This window comes from Rana temporaria, chromosome 11 (genome assembly GCF_905171775.1).
Source record: "Rana temporaria chromosome 11, aRanTem1.1, whole genome shotgun sequence".
NCBI lineage: Eukaryota > Metazoa > Chordata > Amphibia > Anura > Ranidae > Rana > Rana temporaria.
In genome coordinates, this window is record NC_053499.1 from 70,857,444 (window position 1) to 70,881,828 (window position 24,385).

At 45.0% G+C, this 24,385-nt stretch overlaps 1 protein-coding gene across 3 annotated transcripts in view; it reads right to left on the bottom strand.

Annotated features, from left to right (window-relative positions):
* The window catches only part of TENT4B (terminal nucleotidyltransferase 4B), a 115,289-nt gene that overhangs the window by 33,756 nt on the left and 57,148 nt on the right, over positions 1 to 24,385 (bottom strand). For all 3 annotated transcript variants that reach the window (XM_040328717.1, XM_040328715.1, XM_040328716.1), the window contains exons 5-8: positions 18,264 to 18,371; positions 2,408 to 2,536; positions 1,464 to 1,677; positions 1,205 to 1,331 (exon numbers count right to left, since the gene is read on the bottom strand). In XM_040328717.1, the coding sequence (XP_040184651.1) occupies positions 1,205 to 1,331; positions 1,464 to 1,677; positions 2,408 to 2,536; positions 18,264 to 18,371 (578 nt within the window). The remainder of the gene's footprint in view (positions 1 to 1,204; positions 1,332 to 1,463; positions 1,678 to 2,407; positions 2,537 to 18,263; positions 18,372 to 24,385) is intronic.

Sequence of the window (24,385 nt, forward strand, 5' to 3'; positions counted from 1 at the left end):
AAGTGCTGAGAATTTTCCATATAATTCAGACAGTGGTGGAGAATAGTGCTTTTTTCGGACAGGCAACATGTTGAGTGCATGAGGAAAGGCCAAAGACAAATAAGAGAGGGAGATCATAAAAAGAAAAAATGCTTCGGGCAAGGGAACATCATCCCCAGTGGTGGTTAAAGTTTCCCATAGGCCGTCTGCAGAAAACTTGCCATTTGTCCCTTAAGACCCTTGCGCCTATGATCCACCACTGCCAAATGAAGGGATCCCCAGTGGGGTACTCATGGTTATGGAGTGCAGAACGGATTGGGCTGTACTCAGAAATAGGAGCCGCTGTGGCTGTGTTTCTATAGAAGATGGCAGCAGGTGTACAGCAACATGCAGTTTGCATCCTTGGCAGAAAAGGCAAGCTGGAAGACGACATCCAGGAGGCATGACACACTTACCTCATCCTCCTGAGACCAAGTATGGGAAGAAAAAAAATGCTTTTGACAAGACAAAAATGGTATGGGTGATCAACACCCAAATCTTCTGCCTGTAGACCTGCAGTGTGCTACATACTGTGGATTGTACTAGTAAAAACCAGAAACGAGTGTAGATGTACAGGAAACCCTCTTAAACTTTTCCACAACAAAATTGACGGATTGGAGGATCAGGTTTCACCCACCCCAGTGGGCAAACCAACCCCCCCCCCCCCCCTAAAGGATCTTCAGGCTTAAAGTTGGACCATTGCCCTAGACATGCATAGCATCCCATGGCTAACTCCACACACTGCAATCATTACAGGCTGACCTCACAGTGGGGTCCAAGTATGTTCCTCAAGGTACTTAACACAGACAATCAATCCAGAAAACTGCTATATAGCTCAGGGAAGAAGGAAGTTAGATCTTGATATAATTTTCAGAGAGAAAATTGAATGTTAAAAAGAAAAAAATAGAAGCTCCATCACCAAAGGACACCCAAGCAAAAGCTGGAGTCTAATGGCGTGGGTAGTGTTATATGGTGTGCTCTGGGTGTTCAATCACATGAAGGTAGATAAGGTAGGAACATAGTAGCAAAGAGCAAGCCACTCTGATGTTCCAGGAGTCTGAGAACCCCAATTTGCAAGGACAATTTACCTCAGATTATGTAATGTGCAAACAATTAGGGAACCTTTTTTCTGCTTATCATCCACTAAATATAGAACAAAACAATTATCTATATACAAGACACTTACCTTTCAGATTCATTGTTGGGGTAATACTTGGCTATAGGTGACACTGCGTGGCTTAAGACAACATATGCATAATCAAAGGCCTGTTTCACCTGCATGGCTCCATATGAACTACGGCCCACATCATTTCCTAGGAGAAAGGGGGGGGGGGGGGATCAGCTTTTCAAAATACTGCCACAAGCTTTTGTTGAAGAAAATGCAGAGAGAAAAAAAAAAAAAAGCAAAATTTGGTTAAGTGCAGTGTTAAAAGCTGTGCACCTACCAGCCTGCAATGGATCTTCAATGTACAGCATGGATGGCCTGTATCCATCCAACATACTTTTTTGTACCTCGTCTTTAGCTACATATGAGCCACCATCTTTTATGCGTATTCCAGTTTTTATGTAGTTAAAATGCCTCCCATAGAGCTCAAAAAACTCTATTAACAAAACACCATAGTTGGCGTTCGGGCTGCAGGCATCTTCTCTTGGATGCAACTAGAAAGAAAAGAGAAAAGCTTTAGAGAGACCCAAGGATTACAAACGTTCCTAGTAAATGATTCAAGTCAGGATAACATTACAAAAAACACAGAATAGCTTTTCTTAAAGCGGTGGTTCCCCCTTAAAAACAACTTTTTTTTATTCCACTGGCCCCCCACATTACAATCGAATTAAGGCTATTATTTTTTTTTGTCTGCTGTACATACCTTGATACAGCATCTTCACCCGTGCATCCGGGTTGCGAGTCCCGCGGGAGTGGGCGTTCCTCACATGTGTTTGATTGACGTTTTTCGGAAAAACAAGCTCCCCCCTGTCGCGTAAGCCGCGTCACGGTTGGCGAAAGGAGCCGAACGGCGAGTCGGCGCTATACTGCGCATGCGCATCGCCGTTCGGCTCCTTTCGCCAATCGTGACGCGGCTTACGCGACAGGGGGGAGCTCGTTTTTCCGAAAAACGTCAATCAAACACATGTGAGGAACGCCCACTCCCGCGGGACTCGCAACCCGGATGCACGGGTGAAGATGCTGTATCAAGGTATGTACAGCAGACAAAAAAAAATAATAGCCTTAATTCGATTGTAATGTGGGGGGCCAGTGGAATAAAAAAAAGTTGTTTTTAAGGGGGAACCACCGCTTTAAGTTACAGGTACTAAATAGCTCTAAAATCCTAGTGCACAAAAAAGCTAAACACACCAATACATCACATTAACACCTATTGGGATATCTTACCTGCAGAAAACTAACAGCCATTAAAAAGAGACTGTAGGAGCCGATTCCCCCTGTAAACACTTCATTAAGGTCTCTCTGTAACAGAAACTGCTTTAAAACCAGCACTAAGTATGGAAGGACTGGATATTTCTAAAACACAAAAAGGAAAAAGAAAGAAACATTTAAGTGTGATAGTTTAATAACGTATTCAATGTCATTACAGAAGATAATAGCTACAAATCACAAGCATAGCAGAATCTTTCTGGTAAGCCTTGTCTTGGCCCACAAAAGAGAAAAATATTGGGCTGTGACCTCAGAAGAAACATCAAATATCACTTAGAATCAGTTCTTGTATGTTCTTACACACCCTTATAAACAAACCTCTCAACCATTTAAAAGTTGGAAAGAAATATTCCCTGCAGGTCTTCTCCTGTAGGTACCACAATGTTCAAAGGCAACACTCAGATCTAGTTTTGCTATAGAAAAAAAAGGGAGTTGATCGGGTACCTAACACTACATGTAAAAGCAGAGTAGATGTGTATTAAATCACTAGATTAAATCAACTCAATTGAAAAACAGTTTCTATAGAGCAACTGTCATCTCTGTCACACAACAGCTCCTCCTCTAACCTGCTGTAGACTCACCGACAGTCCCATTCACTTTAATGGGACAGCTGGTTATGTGGCAGTGACACAAGGTGAGGGATGTGGCAGTAGCAGATGCCCGTTAACAGGCACCGCCATGATGGATCTGAAATGACAGGTCTTTAAATATAAGGACTTATTCTTGCTTATTTCTATATTTGCAAACAAAATGAAGGTTTCCTATTTAGAATAAACTGTCAGGTTAGTAAAACATTGCCATCAGAACTGATTCAAATCATACAGTTTGTAGTTTAAATAGATTTTCAAAACAATGGGATATTCCGTAAAGTTGTTTTATTTCACGGTTATGGTAAAATTGTGTGAATGCATGTCATCTCAGCTTGCAAAGCTTGGATTCATTGAATGAGTTTACCAAAAATGTAAAATATTGCAGACTATACAGCCCCATGCCACTTACTAAGCTCCATTTCATGCTGAACAAAATAAATTAATCCACACACAGCTTATAAATCTTTTTACATTAAAATACTGTCACTATATACCTTTTGGCTGATCTGTATACCATGATCATGTGATAAACTGCAGGGTTTGTCCGAGTGCTGAGTGTTCAGTTAGGAGATTTCCACTACAGCCTGTGTTCTCGTGCTGTTATGGGAGGCGGATTATCCATGAATCCAGATGCGACATCCCACCCACTGTGCTCTTTAGTTACTGGGTATGGAGAAGGGAGGTACTGGGCTGTCATTTAGGATCTGCATACACAACCCAAAAATGTGTAATTTCAATACTATGTGAACAAGTATGGTATGTTGCGCCTAAATGAAATAAACAGTAAATAAATAATAAAAAACAGGAGAGTTCAAACATGAAAGTGAAAGTTTGAATGTTGTGTCAAATTCCTCCACCTTGTGTGACCACCACCAAAAAAAAATAGGATGTGCCCTTACCGAAGAGCGTTGGCCACCTATTACGGTCAACATAGGCATGTATGTCTGGAAAAACTCCACATCTGTACAGCTCAAAAGAAACTTCAAGCCACCACCAGGGAATGACACTTCTGGAGCTCCGGAAAAAGTCCGATTAGCGACGAAACTGGTCAAGCGATAGCGTAATTTCTTGTCATCGCGTTAGGTGAATCTTCCTCTGAAACTATTGTGTCCAGTACATGCCGTTTTAATCATATTTTCGTGCAAGTGCCTTCATTAAATCCTGGTAAAAAAGGTTTTACACTATTGTGGCGTTTGTCTCTCATTTGGGGTATATGAGCTGATGCCACGGTAAAAGTAAAAGAAACCCGATGTTCCCCATCAGTGGTGGCTTAAAGTTTCTGCTGAGCGGACCTCTTCACAGATGGAGTTTTTCCCCCCAACATACAAGCCTATGTTGACCCCCTCACGGAATAGGTGGTCAACACTTTTCGGTAAGGGCACATCCTATTGTTTTTGGAGGCGGTCGCACAAGGTAGTGGAAGTTGGTGACACAACATTTAAACTTTCACCATGTCACGTTTGTGACTCTTGGCCTCGCTTGTTTTTATTATTAACTGCTCATTTCATTTAAGCACAACACACTTCACCCATTTTATTTTTGTGATATCATCTCACTTGATTGTTGCAGCTGCAATTTTTGTTTATGATAAGCCCTTTTTTTTTATGTCAATACCATGTGACCTGAAAAGCTCAGCTCAACAAGGAAATGTTCTCTCCAGCAATAGAGACCAAACTGAGCATGTGCAGCAGGACTACTCTGTCTCACCTGGACTTGCCAAGAGACCCTGCAGGAGGGGAGGAGGGGGGGGGGGGAAGAGGAGGATCTGTCCACACAGGCTCAAAGAGCCTTTTTACACAATACAGAGGATTAGCCCCTTAAGTTCCACAGTGCAAGCATGCTATTCTGCATACACAGATTTTACTGAGTCAAGTAACACTTTAAAATAGAAAAATATATATTTAGATACATTTTTACTCCAAAAGCATTTTATAATAAATTTGATTAAAAAAAATCTAAGTAAATAAAACATTGATTTTTATCCACCCTGTGTAAAAGTGATTGAGTGACTTTACAGCAACCTGAACCACTTCTACCACAAATAACAGTATCTCCACAAGCTAGAACTCCCTGCAGCCAGACAAGTTACATCAATTCAGTGAATACCTTACAACTCAAAATCTAGAGCAGTCAGTCTGGGACAACTCTAATAAAATTCATTTTTTTTGTTTATATATAAAGTAAGGTACTTCTCCCATCAATATGCAAAAGTAATTTCTGGTCATATAGAATATAGTCATGTGTTATAAAAAAAAACAAATAGAGATAAACAGACCAATGCTTCCCTAAAGGTGTAGAAAATGTTGTCCTGAATAAAGACTTATATCACGAACAGTTCTTCGTAAAAAACTTTCAATGGAAGTCCACTACTTTGTCGCCACCTTATGTCTAAGTAAAGGAAGTACACTGCTCAACTGCACACTTGGGTCTGCTGCGCAGAGTGACAGAATAACACCTGTAAAAGTTAAATCTGAAATATAGCAGCTCATGGTGAAATAAAGGGCTGCAGGGTGTGTCACTGTTAAAGCTGAAGAGAAAATTAAAATAACTACCCCTACAGTGAGGGTAAACCTGTACTGCAATGGTAAAAAAAAAAAAATAGGATTTTTTGTACTCACCGTAAAATCCTCTTCTCTGTCGTCCATGGACAGACACAGCTCCTTAAATCTTGACATTTGGGTTATGTTTTCTCTCCTATGAACAAGAACATAACCCAACTGTCAAGATTTAAGGAGCCGTGTCCGTCCAAGGACACAAAGAGAAAGATTTTTACATTAAGTACAAAACTGTTTTCTTTATCATCCATTGAGACACGCAGCTGGATAGTAAGAAACCTAGGGACATCCACGAACAGTACAAACTGAGGGGCGGGCACATCAACACAGATGAACCAGCCTAACACAAAAGAAAATCCAAAAGCATTAAACAGCCATTTGCAGAACCTTTCAAGTGAAATGGGCATCTGCAGAGAAAAACACACTGAACCTGTAAAAAATAAATGCCAACGTCTAAAACACTCACAACCATCGTAGAATGGGCTATAGCAGGTAAAGAAGGCACGTCATCTTTCAACTCACAGTCTTGCACAATAACCAATCAAATTTTCAATAGTGGCTCTGGAAGCCAAAGACCTGTTTTGGTCTTTAACCACTTACCGACCAGCCGCCGACATTTTACGGCGGCAGGTCGGCTCCCCTGCGCGAGAGCACGTAATAACGTCGGCTCTCACGCAGGCCACTAGGGGCGCACGCTCGCCCCCGACCCCGTGCGCGATTGCTTGTTACAGAGCAAGTACCGGGAGCTGTGTGTGTAAACACACAGCTCCCGGTCCTGTCAGGGAGAGAAATGCTGATCCTCTGTTCATACAATGTATTAACAGAAGATCCGTAATTTCCCCTAGTGAGGCCACCCCCCTTTACAGTTAGAACACACCCAGGGAACATACTTAACCCCTTCCCCGCCCCGTAGTGTTAACCCCTTCACTGCCAGTGGCATTTTTATAGTAATCCAATGCATTTTTATAGCACTGATCGCTATAAAAATGCAAATGGTCCCAAAAATGTGTCAAGTGTCCGCCATAATGTCGCAGTACAATAAATAAAAAAAAACGCTGATCGCCGCCATTATTAATAAAAAAAATGCCATTAAAAAAAACCCTATTTTGTAAACGCTATAACTTTTGCGCAAACCAATCAAACGTTTATTGCGAATTTTTTTTAGCGAAAAATATGTAGAAGAATACGTATCGGCCTAAACTGAGGAGCATTTTTTTTTTTTTTTTTTTTTTAATATATTGTTGGGGGATATTTATTATAGCAAAAAGTAAAAAATATTCATTTTTTTTTTTAAATTGTCTCTCTATTTTTGTTTATAGCGCAAAAACTAAAAACCACAGAGGTGATCAAACACCACCAAAAGAAAGCTCCATTTGTGAGGAATAAAAAAAAAAGGACACCAATTTTGTTTGGGACCACGCAATTGTAAGTTAAAGCGACGCAGTGCCGAATCGCAAAAAGTGCTCTGGTCTTTAACCAGCAATATGGTCCGGGGGTTTAGCAACAAAAAGGAATTTGTCTGCTAGGGAAGCATTGACAGAAATGTATATGCCAATGGCTTCCTCCACAAGCAGGCACTTGAGAAAAATCTCCTTGGAGTGAACTATGCCAAACAGAGGGAAGGCATCACAATATCCTCAAGTTCTTGGGCTGTTCTTGCATAAAGACAAGGTTGGTTTGTGACCAAGGATCCCACCAGTGAAAAGTTTTCCATGCTTAACGATAACCTTGTGGTAAGATTTATGAGCGTTCAACGTGGTCAGATTAAAGAATCTGAAATGCTCATCTCACAGAACTTGGGTTTCAATATCCAGAATGTCAAGCTAGCAAATGAGCAGCAGAATGAAAAAATAAATAAAAAAAATGTGTCCTTGGGATAACAGATCTAGCTAATCTGGTAGAGACCACAGAACACCAGTCTCCAGACCACACTTGAGGTGGTAACTACGGGCATATCCTTACAAAGGAGACATATCCTGGAACACCACCAAATGCAGAGAATTCCCACAGCTGCCAAAATGTGTCAGTTTCTTTAAACCCGGGAATGCGTACTATGGAACAGGATGTTCTGCCCAGGACCAGATTTATGCCTCGTACACACGATTGGATTTCCATCGGACAAAGCCATGGAATTTTGTCGGAAGGGTGTTGGCCGTAAACAACTTCTGCATACAAACGGCAAAACTTTGCTGACCAACAGACAAACTACGTGGGTTTTTCTGCTCTTTAGCGCCATGATTTGGGCAACTTCTGCTATTGTTGTGTTATGGTTAGCATTGCTTCTGAGCATGCGTTTGTACTTTGGATTTTTTTCAAAAACGATAAGAAAATCCGACAAGACATTTGTTGTTGTAAAATGTTAAAGCATGCTATCCCACATTTGTTGTTGGAAATTCAGACAATTGTCCGATAGAGCGTCCTGATGGCCGCCTGTTTTATGCAAGACACCACTGGAAAAAACGAACTGCAACAGATTCCCTCAGGATAAAACACAAACCCAGCACAGAAAAAATAAAAAAAGGGCAAAAAACATTGCCAAACCTTAAAGTGGTTGTATAGGTGTTTTTGTAACTTACCTACAGGTAAGCCTATAATAAGGCTTACCTGTAGGTATAAAGAATATCTCCTAAATCTGTACGGTTTAGGAGATATTCCACCCGCAATCCGCCGCTGATTGCAGCGCCACATACACAGCGGTGATACTCGGCTAAAGGGCCGGCAGCCGCCGGACCTTGCCAGTTTGAAGTCTCCCACGCGCATGTGCGGGAGTGACATCGCCGCTCCAGCCAATCACAGCGCTGGATCGGCGATGCCCGGAAGACACGCCGAGTCAAGATGACATCTCGCTCGGCGTGGACCAGGTAAGTTCTCTTCACCTCGTTCCGAGGTATTTCATAATAAGCTAGTATGCAGTGCATACTAGCTCATTATGGCTTTTGTCTTTCCGGTGAAATTTTTTTTTTTAATTTAAATCGCGAGTATACAACCGCTTTAAATAAAAAAAAGTAAAACAGATAAACCTTAAGGAGTTTATGTCCTCTCACAGCACACAACCTACAGTACATATGTGGTAAAAAAAACACACTAACTCAGGGACCTAAGAGGGGGGGGGGCCCCCCCCCCCCCCAATAACGCAAAACCTTCATTGATCACTCACATAGAGCAAGTCTTCAGCGATGGGAACAAAGAACTGCCACAGCTCTGGTCACGCTAAACTGGCATGACCTGAATAGCAGAGTCCAGTGCTAACTGAAAAACAGAAGTGTCACTGCCGATGACACTAGATTCATTGCAGCCAGAACGTCCCAGCACAGCCAACTGTACACACTCACCAAATGGAATCTTCAGAGAGGGTTCAGGAGAACTGTCATTGCTCAGGTCCTGACCCTCAGCAAAAAAAAAAAACTGGCCTGACCTGAGTGAAGTCTTGTGCCCTTGGAGCACAGAAGGAAGGTCATGACCACAGGACTGATACAGCGGAAACCGCAGTATACAAACTGAGAAATTCTATGCTCAAGGGCTAATAGAGAGAATTCCAGCATTTTTCCATTTTAAGTAAAAAAAATATCTAGAAGAGGAAGCAGACATTCATTCTCCTAAAAACACTAAAGCCTTATACGCAAGAAATCAGACGAATGATCGCCCGATTGTTTTTGCATGCTAGTCTCATATTAAAAATGAATAGGTTATCGAACTTGGAATTCTTGTACGACAGAATACAGCTATAAAAGTGATGTAATGTGTTGTATTGTTTTCTTTGGTTCCCAAGCCTGCGTGGTCTTGCTCTTCTGACTTTTTTGGGGAGAATACTGTATTGATTAAATCATACGAAAAGCATACAATCTGGTATTGTACAAAACATTTTTGCATTTCAGATAATTTTGGATGAACTGTCATGATCAGCTGTCAAAAGCTGTGTATGAGAAGATTGGATTATTGTACGATCGCTTCTAAAGCAGCATTTGTCGTCCGTCTGATTTTCTCAAAGTGTATTAGGCTTAAGCGTCACTGACAGTGTGAGGTGGCCATGTGCCTTCTACAGTAGAAAACACAATGGCACAGTTAGAAGAAAACAAACCTTACTGCCATTTTAACAAAGCAGGCAGTACAAAGGTCATCATGCTCAGGATTTCAGGCTCCCCTGTCCAATCTGCAGCTCCCACATGGCAATCAGATCTACGAAGGGTGCTGCAGCTGCAATCACTGGGCGAGTATAACCACTTTAGCCCCGGGCCTGTTTTTCAGAGTCGGTGTTTACGATACAAAACCATTTTTTTTTGCTAGAAAATTACTTAAAACCCCCAAACATTATATATTTTTTTTTTCTAACACCCTAGAGAATAAAATGGAAGTCATTGCAATACTTTTTGTCACACCGTATTTGCGCAGCGGTCTTACAAGCGCACTTTTTTTGAAAAAAAAAAACACTTTTTAAAATGAAAAAATAAGACAATAAATTTGGCCCAATTTTTTTATATATTGTGAAAGATAATGTTACGCCGAGTAAAATGATACCCAACATGTCACGCTTAAAAATTGCGCCCGCTCGTGGCATGGCGTCAAACTTTTACCCTTAAAAATCTTGATAGGCGACGTTTAAAAAATTCTACAGGTTGCATTTTTGAGTTACAGAGTAGGCCTAAGGCTAAAATTAATGCACTCGCTCTAACGATCGCGGCGATACCTCACTTGTGTGGTTTGAATACCGTTTTCATATGTCGGCGCTACTCGCGTATACGTTCGCTTCTACGCGCGAGCTCGACGGGGCGCTTTAAAAAAAATTTTTTTTTGCTTTTCGCATTTATTTTTATTTATTTTAGAATTTTTAACACTGAAAAAAAAAAAAAAAAAAAAAATTATCACTTTTATGCCTATTACAAGGAATGTAAACATCCCTTGTAATAGAAAAAAGCATGACAGGTCCTCTTAAATATGAGATCTGGGGTCAAAAAGACCTCAGATCTCATATTTGGGCTTAAATGCAAAAAAAAAAAAAAAATTTGGAAATGTCATTTTTTCAAATGACAAAAAAAAAAAATGTTTCTTTAAGACGCTGGGCGGGACGGACGTTTTGACGTCACTTCCGCCCAGCGGAGCTATGGGGACGGGCGAAGGAGATTTTTCCTTCAGTCTCGTCCCCGCTCAGCTGCCGGATGGTCGCGAACTCCTCCGCCGCTACCGACGGCTACGGTAAGCGGCGGAGGGCGCAGGACAGCGGCGGGAGGGGGGGGCCCTCTCCCGCCACCGATAACGGCGATCTCGCGGCGAATTCGCCGCGGAGACCGCCATTATCGTTAACACGGCCGCCCACAGAAGAGATGAATATCTCGATTGTGGCAGCAGCTGCTGCCGTTACCGAGATATTCATCTCTAAAGTGAGGACGTATAACGACGGTGGGCGGTCGGCAAGTAGATAAAAAGTACTCCTAGCTAGAAGTACATTTATGTACAGATGGGGATGAAGGGATTAAAAGAAGGCGTCTCCTAAAGAAGATATTTAGGTTGTCGTGGTCTTTGCGGTCCTTTAGAGGAAAAAGACATGACATTAACTTTGAATAACAGGGTGAAAATCGCATTCATTCACATGTTTATATGACTATCTATATACACATACATACTCTCACAAAAGTGAGTACACCCCTCGTTTTTATATACAGCTTGTATAAACAGTTTAAATTTGCTGCCCCCCCTTTAAAATAACTCAACACAGCCATTGTCTAAACCACTAGCAACAAAAGCAAGTACACCAAGTGAAAAAGTACAAATTGGGCGCAAAGTGTCAATATTTTGTGTGGCCACCATTATTTTCCAGCACTGTCACCCTCTTGGGCATGGAGTTCACCAGAGCTTCACAGGTTGCCACTGGAGTCCTCTTCCACTCCCCCATGACGACATCACAGAGCTGGTGGATGTTAGAGACCTTGCGTTCCTCCCCCTTCCGTTTGAGGATGCCCCCACAGATGCTCAATAGGCTTTAGGTCAGGTGACTAGGGATGAGCTTTATGTTAGAGTCGAACATAAGTTAGACTCAAACATTTGCTGTTCGCCCAACAATTTGGGGTGTTTACGGCAAATTCGAAAAGCCGCGAAACACCCTTTAAAAGTCTATGAGAGAAATCAAAAGTGCAAATTTTAAAGGTTAATATGCAAGTTAATGTCCAATAAAGTGTTTGGGGACCTGGGTCCTGCCCCAGGGGTCGTGTATCAATGCAAAAAAAAAAAAAAAAGTTTTAAAAAACACTTTTTCGGGAGCAGTGATTTTAATAATGCTTAAAGTGAAACAATAAAAGTGAAATATTCCTTTAAATTTCGTACCTGGGGGTGTACATAGTATGCCTGTAAAGTAGTGCATGTTTCCCGTGCTTAGAAAAGGAAAGGAAAAAAAAAAAAGTCATTTAAAACTACTCGCAACTATAATGAATTGTCGGGTCCCGGCAATACAGATAAAGGTCAGAAGAGGAAAAAGGAAAAGGAAAAGAGGAAAGGGGGGGGACGAAAGAGCCTCTTGCCCGGTGGTTGTGGGGGTCTGCGAGCGGGGGGCTTATCGGAATCTGAAGCCCCCTTTAACAAAGGGGAACTCCAGATCCTGCTCCCCCCCTCCCATGTGAATTGGTAACGGGGTACATTGTACTCCTACCATTTCACAAAAAAAGAAAAAAGTGTCAAAACATTAAAAACCACAGGAGACAGTTTGGGACAAGTACGTTATTAAAATAAAAAAAATAAAAAAAAATAAAAAAAGGTTCCAAACGACGCAATCCAGTCTCGAGCGATACCAAAAAAAATAAAAGCCGCTACGAACGATACCACCTGCCCGACTGACGCTCTCCCGGTGTGACAGCTCTTCTATAGCTGAGGGCGGGGCCGCCCGTCACATGCGCGGGTGACCCCATCCCCCTCTGACTCAAGGAGAAAGGCCTGGGTTACCCAATGACGTATACGGGAACACTGCCCCCTCTTGCGCACCGCGGGTTTCCCGTGAAGCCCATACACGTCAATGGGTAACCCCAGCCTTTCTCCATGCATCAGAGGGGGCGGGGTCAGCCTGCGCATGCGACTGGTGGCCCCGCCCTAAGCTAAAAAAAAAACTGTCACACCGGAAGAGCGTTGAAGGACTTTTTACCTATATGCTTCAGTTTAATCCTCCCTGCTTGTTTAAGGCTGTTAATTGTATTTACCCTTCTGCAGCCAGCCCTGTTTCAAATGTTAATTGTTCTAGCCCTGTGTTTACTGGTTACTGTGATTAGATAAGTGGCTCATGTTAATTATTCTGATTGCTTCATTGTGGTAATTATCTCTCTATATGCGGAGCCGAACCGGCTAGATACTGATTAGTTCAAAGAAATATCTTTATTTCAAGGGAGCTGTATTGAAGACCCCCCACTGTGTAAGGGGGGGTGGAGATTTGTCATTGTAACAGTTTTGGAAATGACATATAAGCTGTGTGTGTTATAACATTAAACTCTGTCTTGTTCTAGCAGTAAGCCTGGACGAATGTGTGGCTTAATGGGCGATCTCAGGAATATTCCTCATAGTGGAATATTGGGTGATGTTCTTATGGAAGAAGGGAATCTTTGACGGGGATATCATACCGATACCGTCACAATTGGTTGGTAGCAGTGGGATTTTCCCTTCTATTCCCCTTCACACCCGGGATTCCAAGCAGACACTGGAAGAACTACTGGAAGTTTGTGGAAGGATTGCTAGCAACAAAACCAAGCGGGTCATCATAGCAGAATCAATGGAGATAGACCAGGAGGACGGGATTGCAGCAACGCCAGCAGTACAAGAGATGGAGACACCAGTGATTCAGGAGGAGGAATCGCCAGCCAACAAGCTAATGAGAGAGAAGCTAGCGTGGTTCGGCCCGAACCCAACGCCGGATGTGGTGCTGAAAGTGATGGACCTGTTAGCGGAGGAAAATAAACAAATAAGAGACGCAGAACTACAGAAGGATAAACAAATAAGAGACGCAGAACTACAGAAGGATAAACAAATAAGAGACGCCGAGCTACAGTTAAAACTGGCAGCAGTCCAACAAGCAGCCGCACATCCTCCAAACAGTGAGTACAGCACAGCAGACACGAGGAAGATTCCGTTTAGCGCTTTTAAAGCTTTTGATGAAAAGGACTGAAATTGATAACTACCTGGCGGATTTTGAGCAACAATGTAACCTGCACCGAATAGCTAGAAGAGAGTGGGTTGCAATATTGTCGGGCAAACTGTCAGGCAAAGCTTCTGATGCTTTCCGGACCGTGCCAGATCAGGATATCCATAGCTACGCCAGGGTTAAAGAAGTGCTCCTGGCTCGTTATGCAGTAACCCCAGAGTCCCACCGACAGAAGTTCAGGGACTCACGCAAAACCACGAAAGACTCTTACGCGGAATGGGCATGCCAGTTGTCCCTGTCGGCCTCTAACTGGGTTAACAGCAGCCAGGCCACCACCGCAGAGGACATTTTGCAACTAATGCTCCTGGAGCAATTTTACAATCACATCCAGACGGACGTCAAGGATTGGGTGAGAGATCGCAGGCCCATGACTCTACCAGAGGCCGCGAAGTTGGCGGATGAATATGCGGATACTCGCAAGACAAACCAGGTCACACCACGGGTACAACCTCCACAACCAACGGCGCCCTCACACCCACCAGCCGCTAGATACCAACCGCCTAACAGACCGATGACATCTAGCCCTCGCTACCCACGCCAGGAGGACAACGAACAACGCTGCTTCCGGTGCAAACAGTTGGGTCACTTCAAGCAGAATTGCCCCATGAATGACAACACCAGGTCAAATTGGTCTCAACCTGGGTACCGCCCACCAGCAGCAGCCCATTGTGTAGACTCGGCTTGGGATTCTCAGGAGCTGGGTCAGGAAGAACCATTGGGCACCCCTTACGAAGCCCTCATGGTACAATCTGTTATTACGGACAACAGGGAACACCATTGTCAGCTGGTCATGGGCGACAGCCATGAGCCGGAGGGGCCTTGGAGGGAGCTGGGCAGAAAGAGGCACCGCCAGCTACCCTCCAAGAAGAAGAGGTCCTGGAAGTCATATAACCAGCGGACCTGGGAGGAGAAGAAGCGACTGGAGGAGATGAAATCGCAGCGGGCGCCCCAGATCCGGGCCGAGATGTTCGCCAAGGGCCCACCGGTGGCCCCTTACACCACCACCCAGTTCCTGATGATGAAGGACCACGTGGAAAGCCTGCAGGACATGAGCAAGCAGGAGCTGATCCGTGAGTACATAGAGCTGGAGGAGTGCATAAGCCGCATGGAGGAGGAGAACAACCACCTGAGGTCACAGCGGGCTGACCCCCCCAGGCTCCATGAACTGGAGATGGAGCTGGAGAAGCTCAAAGAGGAGAACCGGCGGCTGCGGAAGGAGCAGGGGGTGGCTGACCTTATGGGGCTCCGAGTCCCCGCCCCCCCCGGACTCTGAGCACCAGTGCTACAGCATTTCAACAAATATAACTTTTTCTTTTTATGAATCTCCTGTGACTGTCACTTCAGAGCCATAACCTGCCCCTCCCATAGCGGGACACCTAGATGGCGGCGCAAAGACCCATTCGCCGTCTTCACACTGACTTCTGGTGACTTTGCAGATCGCACAAAGACTTGGGGACTGACCGGCGTGTGATCCGACGACCCGGTGGCATACCTGAGTCTGAAGCAGTTGCCAAGGGAGGTCAGTCACGCCAAACGGAGTTAACCTCGGACTAAAAGCTCTGAACCCGTCAACCCTACTGGACCAGGAAAGGTCCAACCGGGTTTTCCGGAGCAGGGAGAAGAAGGGGGGCCATTGTGAAGGACTTTTTACCTATATTCTTCAGTTTAATCCTCCCTGCTTGTTTAAGGCTGTTAATTGTATTTACCCTTCTGCAGCCAGCCCTGTTTCAAATGTTAATTGTTCTAGCCCTGTGTTTACTGGTTACTGTGATTAGATAAGTGGCTCATGTTAATTATGCTGATTGCTTCATTGTGGTAATTATCTCTCTATATGCGGAGCCGAACCGGCTAGATACTGATTAGTTCAAAGAAATATCTTTATTTCAAGGGAGCTGTATTGAAGACCCCACACTGTGTAAGGGGGGCAGAGATTTGTCATTGTAACAGTTTTGGAAATGACATATAAGCTGTGTGTGTTATAACATTAAACTCTGTCTTGTTCTAGCAGTAAGCCTGGACTAATGTGTGGCTTAATGGGCGATCTCAGGAATATTCCTCATAGTGGAATATTGGGTGATGTTCTTATGGAAGAAGTGAATCTTTGACGGGGATATCATACCGATACCGTCACAAGCGTCTCCTATGGAGGCGCTATAGTCCCTTTCCTGGGGCCTGCCAGGTTGTGGTATGGATCTTTTGGGGGAACCCAACGCCATTTAAAAAAAATGGCGCAGGGTTCCCCTTAACATCCATACCAGACCTGAAAGGCCAGATATTTGGTTCAGGGTTTCCCTTAATATTCATACCAGACCCAAAGGGCCTGGAAAATTGTTTCACTTAAAGCATTATTAAAATAACCGAAAAAACTGCCGTTTTTAAAAACCTTTTTTTTTTTTTGCATTGATACATGTCCCCTGGGGCAGGACCCAGGTCCCCAAACACTTTTTACGACAATAACTTCCATATCAGCCTTTAAAATTCTCACTTTAGCTTTTTGATGTTCGTGTCCCATAGACTAACAGTGTTCGCATTAATTTTTTTGCCGTTCGCATATTCTGCTGCGATGCGAACCCGGGGGGTGGGGGGGTGGGGTTTGGGGGTTTGTGTTCGGCTCATCCCTACTGGAGACATGCTTGGCCAGTCCATCACCTTTACTCTCATATTTTTGAGCAAGGCAGTGGTCATCTTGGAGGTGTGTTTGGGGTCGTTATCAGAAGGGAGGAGATTCTGCTCTGCTTCAGTATGTCACAGTACATGTTGGCATTCATGGGTCCCTCAATGAACATGAACTGTAGCTCCCCAGTGCCAGCAGCACTTATGACCCTCCCACCAGCATGCTTGACCGTAGGCAATACACACATGTCTTTGTACTCCTCACCTGGTTGCCGCCACACACCCTTGACACCAACTGAACCAAATAAGTTTATCTTGGTCTCAGACCACAGGACATGGTTCCAATAATGCATGTCCTTAGTCTGCTTGTCTTCAGCAAACTGTTTGCAGGCTTTTGCATCATCTTTAGAAGAGGCTTCTTTCTGGGATGACAGCAATGCAGACCAATTTGATGCAGTGTGCGGCGTATGGTCTGAGCACTGAGAAAGGCAGACCCCCCCCCCTCCCCCCGCACCCCTTCAACCTCTGCAGCAATGCTGGCAGCACTCATACATCTCTTTCCCAAAGGAAATTGGTCGACCATAGTGAGGCCGGTTCTGAGTGGAACCTGTCATGTTAAACCACTGTATGTCCTGGCCACCATGCTGATGCTTAAGTTTCAGGGTCTTGGCAATCTTCTGATAGCTTAGGCCATCTTTATGTAGAGCAACAATTCTTTTTTTTCAGATCCTCAGAGAGCTCCAGGCAATAAGGTACCATGTTTTACTTTCATTGACATGCGCAAGAGAGAGCGCACGCGTGAGCGAGAACCAGGATGGATATAAAAATCAATACTTTTTTTATTATTTAAATCGATTTGATTTTTTTAATCAAATGTGTGTTATTAAAATGCTTAGAGTAAAAATCTATCCAAAGATGGTTTTCGATTTAAAATACATTAATAATTTCGTTTCTGCAGCATGAAATGGAGCTTAATCATGTAGCATGAGGTTGTATATTCTGCAACAGTTACATTTTTGCTTAACTCCTTCAATGAATCCAAGCTCTGCAAGCCGAGATAAAAAGCACTGCATTGATGCAGTCACACCATTTCACAGTAACCATGAGATAAACTCAAGGTCAGGAATATTCCTTTATCCCATTGTTTTGCAAATATATGTACACTACAAACTGTATGATTGAATCGGTTCTGACAACGCTGTTTTACTAACCTGACAGCTTATTAATCTAAATAGGAAACCTTCATTTTGTTTGCAAATATTTAAGATTTTAACTACTAGCAAGAATAAGGCCTTACATTTAAAGAGCACCTTTAATTTCAGATCCATCATGGCAGCACCTGTTAGGCATCAACTCACCTGCTGCCGCCACGTCCTTCACCTTGTTGTGTCACCGTCACATCATCAGCCATTCCATTAAAGTGAATGAGACTGTTGGCGAGTCAACAGCAGGTCAGAGGAGGAGCTGCTGTGGGACAGAGATGACAGTTGCTCTTTAAAATGTATGATTTAAAAATTGAGTTGATTTTAATCAAGCCTTTTTATCATCGATTAGACTTGCTTTAAATCAAATCCACCCTGGCGATAACACCAAATTTAAACACACCTGCTCCACATTCACACCTTGTAACACCAACGAGTCACAACGCCAGGAATGGAAAATGGCCAATTGGGCCCAATTTGGACATTTTCACTTAAGGGTGTACTCACTTTTGTTGCCAGCAGTTTGGACATTAATGACTGACTGTTGGGTCATTTTGTGGAGACAAAATACAAGCTGTACACTCACTACTTTACATTGTAGCAAAGTGTAAATTCTTCAGTGTTGTCACAATTTTTTTCCACATATTACTTGAGCATATCAACATTTGTAAACACTATACAAACCTTAATAAAATCCCTGATAAGCTGAGCTGCTTTTACCCCATTCTGCACGTTAAAACTTATGTCTACTTTTACTTCAGTATAGGAATCTGTCAGTTTAATAATCGGTACCTTGAGGGGGAAAAAAAAGAAGAAAAAAATACAAATTACAGGAAGAAGGGTGTAAAAGACAAACTAATGAAGCACATACGTAATTAGCATTTCATTACCATATCTAGACTAGCACAGAAGTGAAAAACTTAAAAAAATAAATAAATATGGTGCAGTATTTTACTTGTCCTTAAAGTAAAGTAGTATAGTAGGTTTCTATGGGACACTGCACTTTGCACATAATCATTTCTCATGTAAGCAGTCTGACACTGGCTCAGTTTAGGGGACGAAAGTTCCTTTAGTAGTGCAACCAAGAGCACAACTGTCTCCCCACATTGATGACATGTGCTGGGCATCACAACACTGCTTGCAGCCAGGTGCAGGCAATTGACAGACTTTCCTACGCACAAATCAGAATGGTGAACTTATAAGTGTTATGTAGCTTACAGTACAGTAGTTTCAGAATAACTTGGTGTAAACTATTTTAGCAAGGCTTTAGTAACAGGATGGCAGAACCAGTGTGACAGAGCTTTGCACAACATGGACTTCGCAAACCTTGATGTTTGCTTACACACCAAAAAAATAGGATTTTTTGTACTCACCGTAAAATCCTTTTCTCTGAAGTCCATGGACGGACACAGCTCCTTAAATCTTGACAAGTGGGTTATGTTCCCTGTTTACAGGAGAGGACTAGGCAGAAACATGTTAAATAGTTAAATACATGTTACATTAACAGAGTTGAACAGCCCCGCCCAGGGGGCGGTCCCTCCAGACATAACCCTCCTCACTGCAGCTTGCAGCCTCAGTTCGTAACAAGCAGTACAAACCTAAAAAGGAGGGGTGGGAGCTGTGTCCGTCCATGGACTTCAGAGAAAAGGATTTTACGGTGAGTACAAAAAATCCTATTTTCTCTTATCGTCCATGGACGGACACAGCTCCTTAAATCTTGACAAGTGGGACGTCCCCAAGCAGTGTCAAAAAACGAGGGGTGGGAAATATATCAGTAAAAACAATTTTAACTTCACCCCAAAACAAGCAGAGCTCCTCAACGGAGGAGGTGCAACTTTAAACAGTCGCCGGCAAAAACTAGCGGCTGAAAAAAACATAAGATGCACTCACAGCAACCATTCTGGAAAAAGCGTGAACGGACGAGCAAATCGCCGCCTCGCACACCTGTGAGACCGACGCATGATGTCGGGAAAAAAAAAAAAAAAAAAAAAAACCCAGGAAGCACCAATTTCCCTGGTCGAAAGTGCCGTGACCGGAAAGGGGGGGCCCGCCCTTAGGAGCATAGGCCTGTATGACGGCCTGCCCGATCCACCGAGAAATGGTGGTCGACGAGACCGCCAGGCCCTTTTGTGGACCAGACACCGACACAAAAGAGAGTCAGAAGCTCCGAAATGGAGCCGTAGTAGGCTGGTATACCCGCAAAGCGCGTACCACGCCTAAAGTATGAAAGGCCGAAACCTCCTTCGGAAGAAGGGAAGGTCGCGGGCGCACCATCACCTAATCCTTATGGGGGATCAAGCATGGCGGCTTGCAAGACAAGACCGCCAACTCAGAAACCCCTCTAACAGAGGTAAAGGCCACTAAAGGGGCCACCTTCTGAGATAGTGTCAAGAGAAAATCTCTCTGATGTTTCCAAAAGGAAGGTTCCTGAAGAACCGAGAGCACCAGAGTCAAAACTCATGGGGGAAGAGATGGGCCAAGAGGGGAAAGTATATGACAAACCCTTGCACACAAAAAAAGGGGACCCACCAGGGAACGGGCCGCAAAAAGGCCACTAAAAGAACACAGCCAAGGCTGAAATCTGCCCTCAAACGGTGCTTTAAGCAATTTTTAGATCCAATCCAAGCTTTAAAAACAGCAGGACCCTGGACATTGAAAGTACGCCCGTGGACGTCACTCCATCCCTTCGCACCAAGAGAGGTGCGACGGTAGATCCTCCGGAAGAAGACTACGGTGCCCTGTTGAGATGACCGAGTCAGACAGACCCTGGTCACCTAAAGTCTGGCTTCCAATAACCATGTTAAGCAAGTCAGTGACTGTACAACAGGAGGAAGTATGGGACCTTGAGACAGGAACCTCCTGCCCTGGCAATCGCCAGGGTGCCTCCGCTACCAGGCGCCCGATATCAGCGTACCAAGGACGCCGAGATTAATCTGGAGCGATTAGAATCATCGGGATCTCCTCAGCATCCACTCTGTGGAGCGGCCGAGGAAGCAACTACCATGGAGGAATGGCAAAAAATCACCGATACAGACAACACAGGGCCACCAGCGCGACTGACGCGTCTGTACAAGATCACTAGACCTGGCCACTAACTGACACCCTTGCGGCGGAGACAAGCTGCCAGGAGATCCATGCCATGTGAGGCTCACCTCCTGCAAGGGAGCCGAAACACCCCAAGCACAAAGACCAGTCGCCCTGGTCCAGCATCTGGCGACTCCAGTAGTCTGCCTGCTGGCATACCTGATGGTAGACTGAAGCCACGGCCGTGGCGTTGTCCGGCTGAAACCAGATTGGTCGACCACAAGGAGAAGCATAGCCTGATCGCCTAAAATAGTAGGACAATGAACAGTAGACAGCACCTGGTATTCCCAGGCGGTCTTCCACCAGGCACTAGCCAGGCCCGACCCTGGGTAGCTACCGAGACCAGACACATTCAAGGAGGTGTGGTCATAGGTCCACGCAAGTCCAGCGACTCAGGGCCGACTGGACCCCCCAGTTTTGTGAACCTCCAGGTTCACAACCCGTGAGCTGGCATTCGTCGTAAACACCGACCACTGGAAGGAAGGAACAACTTCCCGGACCGAAGAGTCGGGAATCTCTGTCACCAACTCAGAGAGACTCTGACTAGGTGGCGCACAGGAATCTAATGATTTCAGAGACAAGAGATTTTTACCACCTGGACAGTAGTTCCACTGGAAAACCAGGGTGTGGAACTGGGCATACAGTACCACCTTGAAGGAGGCTACCCACAGACCCTGAACCAGCAGGCGCCCGGAGAGAAGACCGATTGCGTGATGCCAATACCTTCTCCGCAGACTGAAGAGTCTGCAATTTCTCCAGGGGAAGAAGGACCTTTGCCACTGAGGAGTCTGGATCAACACTAGATACTCCAACGCTGAGTCGGAACCTAGCATGCCATAATTTGAACCCTGGGTCGCACACATGTAGGGCAGGCTTGCTGCCACTGAGCTACACTTTCTGGCCTAAACGTTTAACATCCACCCGAATCTTCGGAGGGTCTGAATGGGAATAACCCATCCACTAGGTCGGAGACAGAAGCTGCTCTCAGAAGAAAGTCGTCAAAGTAGCCAATGAGGCAAAGCCTCGCTGTCCCAACAAAATTCAAATAAGTGCGAGCTCCTAGCTGAAAACCCATGGTGCTGACGCCAGATCAAAAGGGAGGGCCACAGGCTGACAGAGACCCTTCTCTCATCACGAAGCACAGAAAAAAACACTGTGACATGTGCAAAACGGGACATGCATGTATGCGTCCCTGATGTCCGAGGACGTCAGGACACCACCGAACAAATGGATTCCATGCGGAACTACCCGACGTTCACAAAGGTATTTAGGGCCTGAGGCCCATAGAAAACCCCAAAACTCTCGTCCTGCAGGAAAGGTAAAATTACCTTGCAGCTTAGCAAATCCCACACTGCCCAAGGCAGACCGACGTGCCGGGAGGGGAAGACACAAGGACAGAACTTTGTTCTGTGGATAGGAGGAAACCCTATCTAGTACTCCGAAGAGACCACCTCGCAGACCCACTAGTCGGAGAGCAGGGAGGTTTCACTGAATTGTGAACCTGCAAGCCGCCCCTCCCACCTAGAGACAGGGAGGGAAGGCTATATACATTGGCAGGATTTGGGTGCCGGCGTGATCGGCTTATGCACCCAGGGACAGATTAGTCCCCCAGCTGGGCCTTTGACGGCCTGGGAGGGTTGCCCCTAAATAATACACACACATAGTGTGTATGTATATTATGTAGGTGTATGCACACATGTCTTTGGAGGAAACCGGAGTACCCGGAGGAAACCCACACAGACACAGGGAGCGACAATGCAAGCTCCAGGCAGATTGGCGTCAGTGTGCAGATTGGCGTCAGTGTGCAGATTCGAACCAATGACTCTTTTGCTGCCAAGTAATGGAGTTAAGCACTACACTACCGTGTGCATAAAACCATTCTGAAACAGACGCCCTGGATAACAAGGGCGCAGCATTCAATGAAGCATCACAGACCTATATGAGGCCCTGGACCAGCTGGTCCGCTAGGCTAATAACCTCAGGAGAGAGTCGGTGCTCCTCCACTGTCTGGTGCAAAATGCTCACTCTGTGAGTTGTATACAGCACTAGGGGTCAGGACTACTCCAAGATGGCCGCCGAGCGTTCAGAACGCGGCCACAGGAAAAAGGCCAGCACAATGTAAGCTGCGCCATAGCGTGGCTACGACAAAATGGGCGCCAATGGGAGTTTTCAATGTAATTGAAAAATCTCCCAAAAAAATAGCGCCAGCGACCACTGAGACCCCAGTGTAGTGGCCACAATAGGCCGCAAGCCAGACCCCAGCATGGTAAACATGGAACGGGTCAGTACTTCGGATCTTCTATCAGTCAGATCCATACAAGTAGGGGTTCCCGCCCGGCGGTGAGGGACTACAAAAGCCCTCAGTGGCTTTTCTCATTCCGCATCTCAGAAATTATCAAAGAAGGGCACAGAAGGAAAAAACCTACACAGCGGTCTGATTTGTGTGATCCAAAAAAGACCGAGCCCTCAGCGGAAACCCAGCTGCACTATGCAGCTTAGGAGAGTCCCTTGCAGCAGTAAAAAGCGCACCCATAAATGCCTTATTCTGCCTTTTTTTTTTTTTTTTTTTTTTCAACTAGGTACCTAGTCCATGGCTCCATAACAGAGCATTCCCCAGGGGATAACGGGGGAAGGGGGCACTCTTTTACCGCCCGCCCGCAGTCCACCCCCACCCTGGCACAAACTGTGTCCAGGACTAACAATAAAAACTCTGTGGGAATCCCAGGTGCTAACACCTGCTGCCACCACCAGCATGTGGGGAAGGACCCAGATACTGACTCCAATATTTACATATAGTGTGTATTATAATATGCACATCTGTCCATACAAATAGACAAAAGTTCCTAGAGCCCTATTCAGGGCCTCTCACCCACTTGCTGCGCTGACCAGGGGTAACCAGGGGACTCCCTCAGGAGGAGACTGCACAGCGCTGCCTGTGAGGAAAAGAACCGTGAGGTAACTTTTGCAGGGACCTGTGTTTAAACAGGAAAAGCCTCATAGGGCTGTTTTATTTAAGGACAAGTCACAGATACAGCATAAAAAGCAAAACCATTACAGGTGTCACCAATCAGTCAGCGTCTGCTGAAGTATAATCATAAACATCTGTGCTCATCACAGGGCTTTTTACCTCACAGGAAAGCCCAATACAAAAAAGAAAAAACACAGGCCAGATAACAGTCCCCTCAGGAAGGCCCCTCCCCCCTGACAGCGGCAATGTTAGCAATGCAGCAAGGGAAAGGAGCAGGGAAGTAAGGGGAAGGGACCCCCGAACCCCAGGAATGCCCAGCTGTACCAACCCACCGAAGCAGGAAGGACTGTACTTACCCGTCCGAGCGAGGACTCGCTGACGCATTCCTGACAGACCTACAACCGCAATGGAGGTAGCTGTCGGCCCGGTCCACTGTGATTGAGACAACACCACAGCTCAGTCATATGTGGACCTCGGAGCAAAGCTCACCGGCCACCCCAGGAGTCATGAGGTATGGCGTGGCAGACCAAGCCTCTTTGCAAAGGTGTGCCACGCTTGCTGGTCGGACTGAGTAGACTACAAGGATCTATAATATCCAGCCTGTCTCTCAGCCAACAGTTGAAAGAAGATTCTTCAAGAAAAAGTAAAGTAAAATAAAATAAAATTTCTCCTCAGGGCGCTGGGCCCAAAGGGAGCCATACGTCCTTCTCCTTTGCTAGGCAGAACGAAACTGAGGCTGCAAGCTGCAGTGAGG